Source organism: Morone saxatilis, unplaced genomic scaffold (genome assembly GCF_004916995.1).
Source record: "Morone saxatilis isolate NCDOM2014 unplaced genomic scaffold, NCSU_SB_2.0 Contig22, whole genome shotgun sequence".
Lineage (NCBI taxonomy): Eukaryota > Metazoa > Chordata > Actinopteri > Moronidae > Morone > Morone saxatilis.
The window spans coordinates 13,913,844-13,921,696 of NW_023339785.1; the positions used below are offsets into that span (position 1 = coordinate 13,913,844).

At 40.3% G+C, this 7,853-nt stretch overlaps 1 protein-coding gene across 1 annotated transcript in view; it reads left to right on the forward strand.

The window, feature by feature from the left end:
• Nucleotides 1–7,853, forward strand: part of slc43a1a (solute carrier family 43 member 1a) — a 23,139-nt gene that overhangs the window by 4,230 nt on the left and 11,056 nt on the right. Inside the window, exons 2-5 of the mRNA XM_035669626.1 lie at nt 1,564–1,727; nt 2,202–2,391; nt 3,656–3,711; nt 5,111–5,187. Coding sequence (XP_035525519.1) covers nt 1,574–1,727; nt 2,202–2,391; nt 3,656–3,711; nt 5,111–5,187 — 477 coding nt within the window. The 5' untranslated portion in view covers nt 1,564–1,573. The remainder of the gene's footprint in view (nt 1–1,563; nt 1,728–2,201; nt 2,392–3,655; nt 3,712–5,110; nt 5,188–7,853) is intronic.

Sequence of the window (7,853 nt, forward strand, 5' to 3'; positions counted from 1 at the left end):
TTTCCTCCCTCTGTTCCACTTCTTCTTTCCTCCCTCTGTTCCACTTCTTCTCTGGTTCACCCACTCACCCTAACCCTAACCCTAACCCAAATAGCTGGTTATATTTGGATCTTTGTTGCTTGCTTGCTTTCCAGTCGTGTGTGTATGTCAGGAAGTTCATGACTGGATTCTGTGTGTTGGTCACTCATGTCACAGGTTATAGTGACCTGTCATCTGTCACCTGTCCTCTGTGTGTATGAGTGTGTTTGTTTGTGTACCTTCCAGGTTGTCATAACCTGACTGTGTCAGTCATGTCTTAAGTTTCAGTTTTTCTTTTGTTTGTGTGTGTTTGTTAAAGCTGCATCACCACTCACTTTTGACCCATTAAACCAAACAGTGGTTACATGCTGTGGAAGACTCCTTCAGTCCAACTCTGTGCTGCTTTCAGATGGAAATTTCACCCTTTTAGGATGCTATCCCAATTTCCAGAACAAAGGCATTGTTTCCTCTGGTCAAAATCAAGGGTGAAATAGCTGCTCTGCTGACAGCACAGTGGGAGGATTTCTGAGGACAATGAGGTGTCAGGTGCCCAGCTGGGATTTATAAAACAATGACTGGTCACATGGGCACTCATTAGGCAAACTGAGAGAAAAATGTCCTGTCTCGAGGGGCTCCATCAGGTCTCCTCAGTGAAGTAAACATAACAAAATACCACTGAGTGAAAGGAGATGGTGCCCTTTTGTAAATCCTACTGTGGACAGACGCCGGTCTCTGTCCTGAGGTTCAATATGTGGAGCATCTTACCCACAGAGAAAATGGATCATGACAGCTTTTAAAAGGGGGTCATGTAGTCACACATCATCTTATGCTTGAGTTTCATTGTAATTTTACTGTGTCATAATTTGTGTTTTGTGCTGATTGGTCAATTGACAGAAAATTAAGCAGCAAAAGGTTTGAGTATCTAATAATAGTTGAAGCAAAAATAGCAAATTGTCTCCGGGTTCAGCTTCTTAAATGTGAATATTTGATTTGTTACTCTAATAGTAAGTTAAATATACTTGATCAGTAATGAAAGTAATTTTTAGTTGTAGTCCTAGTTTGCATCTGTCTTCTAGGAGTATAAATGCTGATCTAGGAACAGGCTTTCCAAACTTGCTAAGGGTAATATACCAGGGTGTTTTAAAAAAAGTCTTAAAATGTCTTAAATATGATTTTGACAGGTCTAAATTGTATTTAGTATGTATGTATGAAGTAATACAAGTGGAAAGGATTGTATTGATCATCCTGTAACAACTATAAAACAATACTGACATGGAACAAATACAGATTTTTCTTTTTTTGCCAGTTTTTGGACATAAAATAGGCCTTCAATTGCATTAATGATGGTCCTAAAAATGTCTTAAAAAGTCCCTAATGTAACCAGTTTGAAAACTTAACATTCTGTGGTATTGTTTAGTCTGTAAAATGTGAAATATAACCATCACACTTTCCTAAAGATATTCAGTCGTTGCCCTCCAGTTTCTTTAATGCAACCTGTCAGTCATTTTAATCTCTGCCGTTGTCCCTCCTTCCGCCTCATCACAGAGCAGCAGCGATGGCGCCCTCTCTCGTCCAGGCCTACAGGAGGCGCTGGTGGATGGCGGTGACAGCTGTGATTGAGAACCTGCTGTGTTCGGCTGTGCTGCTGGGTTGGGGCTCCCTGCTCATCATGCTGAAGAGGGAAGGCTTCTACTCCCACCTGTGCCTAGGTAAAATCAGCACCTCCGCATCCCGTAATCGTAAAGTTTTATCGGTTTGTTTCTCTTTAACAGCTCCAAAAACATACTTAACATTGTTTTATCACCTTGATACTCACAAAGAGGATTTTCATATTCGCTATACCTGTAATTGGTGTTTATAGTCATTTTATGCAGCACTAAAGATTCAAAAATCCCAAATTAGTCTAATTTCTTCTCTTATTGGAGTTTTGTTCTTTGAATTACTTTTTGGCAAACACAAGGAATAGGTATTTGTTTATGGGGACCCTAAATAACTTTTAAAATATGAAATATTTTCTTATAAAATCATTTTAGTGAACCTTCTTGTGAACTTTATCCAATGTGCAAAGGAAAGGCTTAATAACACTTTTCTTTTCCGAATCATTTCTAAACCAATTATTCAGCTTTCTCTATACACATTCTTCCACTCGCTCTCTAATCAACCCTCCACACTCGTTCCCGCAGAGAATGAGTCTGTGGCCATCAGTTTGGGCAACTCCACCGGTGACGAGGTGGAGTGGCTCAGCTGCGTGGACCAGGAGGAGATGTTGAATCTGGGCTTTACCATCGGCTCCTTCTTGCTCAGTGCCACCACCCTGCCGCTCGGTATCCTGATGGACAAATTTGGGCCACGACCAATTCGCCTGGTGGGCAGGTAATGGTTCTAAAAATAGTGACAGGGAACGTGCATGTCTGCAGGGTTGATGTATTGAGGCATCTTTTTATGGTCAGTATAATTCAAAAACACTTAAAAAAAATAAAAGCTGCAAACAGCGATGAACGGGCCCTCGCACTCCACGCAACTCGGGTGTGCTGCGTGCTGTTGCAACACGGGACGCCACGCCACATCCACGGTGTTTTGCGGAATAACGTAAATAGCACAACTTTTAATGGTGAATGTGTTTAAATGGCTGTGTCCAAATCTGAAGTCGATCCGATAAATTCCCTAGGAGGAGTTCCTTCAAATACAACGTGTGCAAATCGCCAAAAATGGCCGACTTCCTGTTTAGTTTGAGGTATTGGTCCAAGAGGCTTTTCTGCTTCTTTTATCACGATACACATGTGTACCAATTTTCGTACATGTCCGCCTTACACGATTGAATTTTGTGCAAATTTCCATGACTTTTCGAGCATGTTGCTGGCCGCCAAATATGCAGTCGAAGAGGCAGAAAAATAACAATTCCTTGCATTACAATAGGGCCTTCGCACTGCCAGTGCTCGGGCCCTAACCAGATATAGATTGTTGAGTTTGACTACTTCACATTTCCTCTATTCCTTTATTTATGCGAGTGAGAATCTGGAGTAAACGGTAGTCACTTCTTTTACTACTACTGAGGTGATTGTGAAGATAAGAAAAGCAGACAGATCACATTCCCAAAGTGGGAGGGAGGGAGATTTCATTTTCAACATGTGAATCAATGAATGTAAGTGGGGCACTAGTGTGTGTGAGTGTGTGTATAGTAGTAGTGACATTCTTGAGTGTAGACACGTGACAATTGTAGTAAGATTAAAGTTGATAAAACTGGAGTAAGAAGAGAACAAGAAGTTTATCTGCAGCTGCATATGTTTAAACATACAGGCTGTTACACTACTGACAGTTTGAGTCTTTGGCAGATCACCAGTAACCTGACTGCTGTTATTTATGTATGAAAAGATTGTTCACCAACCAAACAACTAAACTCATTTGAATCACACTTTCACTCAATAACGTGGCAGTGGTATGACTCAGACATACAAACACAGAGACTGGTGAGTCACCAGCAGTTAGTTAACCTTGGGCCTCTGGGAGTTTCTCTACTTTTTGACTTCTTTGTGCAAACACAAATTATGTATGCAGGAAATACTACATGTGACTTTCAGCATGCTAAGATATGATATAGTATGCCAGAATTTAAAATATCCTTGTTCTTTTGTTACAGTTCATGTTTCGGTCTGTCCTGTGTTATAATGGCCTTGTCTGCCTACAACCCTCACGGTGAGTACAATCACAAACACACATTAATTGATAACCAATCAACCAACTTAATCAACTGCTAAATGTGACGATCTCCCGAGGTTGTGATGTACTTACATGGCGAGTAGAGCGACATTTTGCATGTTAACGCAGACTGCAGAGTACCTGTACTATATAACACATGGCAGACAGCTAAAATACGAAGAGTTTTGATTATTTAGTTGACTAGAATTAAGTAAAACCTAAGTAAGTGGTGCCATTTGTGTCTCTATAGTTCCAATTATATAAGGGTTAGTCTTATCAATGCGTACTAGGTACTTGGTTCGGGAAGAATTACAATATTTCTTTCTATAGACAGTATCAATAGTAGAATTGTTTAAAAGCAGCTAAAAGCTCCTTTCACCACTGGACAACTATTGGTTGAACAGTTACAGCAGGTGCTGTGGGACAGGTGTGCAAAGGTGTAAAACTAGCCAGACTCCACATTCTTCACATTCCTTCCTTCTGTCCACATAACAATTCAAATCTCGCCTCTGGCTGCAATGGAAACCATGTAATTTTAAGATGGGAATGAAAATGGGAAAGAAGAATGCAGTCAAAATCGGGATCCGGTTATGAACAATAGCCGATAGTCAGCTTCTTTGAATGCACACCAGGAAATGGATGTGCGCTACCTAAAAATGCCATATTTCATTTCATGTAGCCGGTTTTATTGAGCTGTTTTACCAGCTGCTGCTTCCACTTCATAAGGGCCTCAATATGCTTCAGGCAAAGTGCCTGTTTGATCACCATATCTGTCTTTTTTTTTTTTTTAGCTTGAACTGACAAATGTTGCCATAGAAACATAACAAAAAACAGCAAAAAAAACCATTACAAACAAGTAAAAAGTGGATTAATTCATAATTACACCATTCAGATGTTAAAAAGTGGGGTAACTGCATCTATTATGGATTATTTTTACACTGTTCTGTTCTGTGTAGTCACTTAAAAAAAAAACCTTTTAAGGCTTTTGGTGGATGCGGTGGAAGATATCTCCAGTCTTGAGTAGTTCTTGGCTTTAAAGGTCCTGTGTGTAACATTTAGCAGGATCTATTGGCAGAAATGGAATATAATATTATTAGGTGTGTTTTTATTAGTGTTTTATTACATGAAAATAAGAACTGTTGTGTTTTCGTTACCTTAGAATGAGACGTTTTTGGAAGTGGGTCGTCTTCCACAGAGGCCGCTTTGTTGAGCTGCCATGTTTCTACAGTAGCCCAGAAAAACCAAACCAAACACTGGCTATAGATAGTTTTTTGCAGCCACCTTAGTTTCTTCTACACACTTGGTCCAAGAGGGTGAGACGAGGAGGTCGTAATCTGCAGCTACACCACTCGCTTGTCATTTAACTCTTCTTCTGTGTTTATCTTTTTCATTGCAGTTCTGTCAGCGCTTATTTTCTTGGCTCTCTCTCTGAACGGATTCGGAGGCATCTGCCTGACCTTCACCTCTCTCACGGTGAGACACACAATTAACAGGAAGCAGGAAAAAGACAGATTCTGACTGATTAATGGAGAATATCTATAAATACTGATATTTACAGACGAGATGAGATATCAGCTAGGTTATAGGTGATTATTAGATAATCAGTAGCACAAACTGTAGATGTATAATTAGTGTATTACCGATGTTCACTGAGTTAACTTATCTGTGGTCAAACAGTTGATCCTCTTGTCTCTCTTTAGTTATTACAGCAGTTGGTTCTTGCTCATAACAGATCCAGTGTAGTCAATATAGATAGATCTTATTGTTTTGTTGGGTGAGGTCCTGAAAGAAAGAAATGAGAACGAGGGAAAAAAAGAAAACGACAACTCTGTAAAAGTTTATCTGCAAACCACAAATGGGATTAGATGGTAATCTAATGCCTCCGAGGCTGCCTTTGCTGTCACACTATGTATTGTATGTGTGTCACTGACCGCCTCCAAAAAGTTTTGACAGGGTGTCTCACATTATAGTATATTTTAAGCTGTCAAAGTCTGATCAGGACACCCAGGACAAAATTTAGTCTTCAATGATAACAGGGTCAGTCGTTCAAGGTACTAGTGGCTCCAATTGGTAAAGAAAATAAAACGCACACATTAAATGTTTTAAATTACCGTTTGATTTGCTAAACATGCAAACCAGACAATGTGAGAAATTAGCCTGCACCCTCTCTTTTTTCTCTCTCTCTCTTTCTCTCTCTCTCTTACATCGGCATCATGTTGAATGTCATCAGGACCAAAATGTGTTTTTCTTTCTGAAAGCGCCCTGCGGCCGGTCCCATACTATAGCACTGAAACAGAAAAGAAGAATATCTCTACTGTGGTCACATAACTCATTTTGAGAACGTTCTAATGTAGGGTTGTGTTCCTGGAACAACTAAGTAGAAAAGTGTTGGTAGCTGAGAGTCTCAGCGTGGTCAGGGCCTCTATTTGTCTCAGCTGAGGAAACAGTTCGTGTTGTGACTGGGAGCTGTGTTTGTTTACGCTCATGTCAGGCATGTGTGTTTGCGTGTGATGTGTCAGCTGGTACCAACACTTGATAATTCAAGTGTGTTTTATTGTTGCCGCTGCCTCCTGTGTCCTGGCAAGTATTTAGGTCTGCGCTGTGTTGGTGCTGCGCGTGAGTATGTGTGTGTGTGTGTGTTAAGAGTGTTTCCGTCTGAGCTGCACATGACTTTGTGTTTCCGCCAATAACAGCCTCCAGTTGACCACACACCCTCCCCGAAGCTCGGCCCACTCACCTCTATTCAAAACACTCAAGGCCACACTTTCTCCTGTCTCTTCTGTTCCCTCTCACTTCCTTCCTTCTTCCTTTGTTCTTGTCTTCCCATCTTCCCGTTCTCCCGCGTTCCTCTGTTCTGCCCAGCAGTCAGCAGAAAATCAATAAGGAACCTTTTCAACTCTACATGACTGTGCACACACGTGGATGCACAAACGTGTGTGCATGGTTATGTACACACAGGGAGACGAACATGAAACAGATGTTTAGATAATGAAAGTCCAAGTCGAGTGTGGGCAGATGACCCTCTCATCTGACCTTTTCCCTGTATGCTGACTATAGCCTGCCTCTGTGGAAAAGAAAAGCTAAGACACATGTCTCTAGCTCTCTGCAGATGGGCTCAAATTCAATAGATATTTTGCACCTTTATAGTCAACTGTACCCGTATACTGAAAACTGCTGATAATGTGAATAAACAGCTGACACGGCTGTTTTACAAAAGGAAAAAAAAAAGGTTGTTCTGAATGAAGATATGATCCACATGAGGCATGTGATTTTGATGTCCATTTATTCAAGGTGATTGCTGGTGTTATTGGCCACAGATTGTGTTTGTCATTTTTTAAAGGACAGGCAGCGATTTAAACAGCAGCTTTTTGGTGGTCAGTCATACAAACTCATGCTGTGCAACCACACATTGTTTAAATGCACAGAAACGTGTTTAAGATTCTAGCAGAGATCCCAAATCTGCCAAAGATACCAAATATGTCAGGCTGAATTTTGGGAAAATGTGAATAAAATTAAACACAAGAAATCTGGAATATTTCTATTTTAGAGCTGCAACAATTAGTCAATGAACCAAAGGATAATAAAACACAGTACCCACTGCAGACAGCCTCTTCACCCTGCTGCATACAGAAGTATCTGCTGTCATATCACCAGAGGAGCTTCTTCCCTCAGGCTGTTAGGCTCCTTAATTCATCCTCACTCCACCATGTAACAGATGTATGTATTTAGAAATGTATTTCTACGACTTACTATTTTATTCAACTACTGTATATGTTTGTTTTTGTGAGTAGCATCTACAACTTAATCTCATTGTATGTGTTGTAGAATGATAAAGCAATCTACCTTGTAAACTTGTAATTAATCAATCAAGAGGAAGATAATCGGCAACCACTTTGATAATCAATTAACCCTTAAATACTGTTCGGGTCAAAATTGACCGTCATTTGACAGCAGTAAAAATACCCTACATGTCATTCTTTTAACCTGAAATTTGATGACTTTTCCTAAAGTGACCCAAAATACAAAAAAATTACAAATTTGTGTACATTGATGGCCCCTGCTGGTCTTGGGGGGCCATGGGGGAACCTCGAAACAGTGAAATAGTAAAACAGCATAGGAGTGGTCATATATGGTGCACA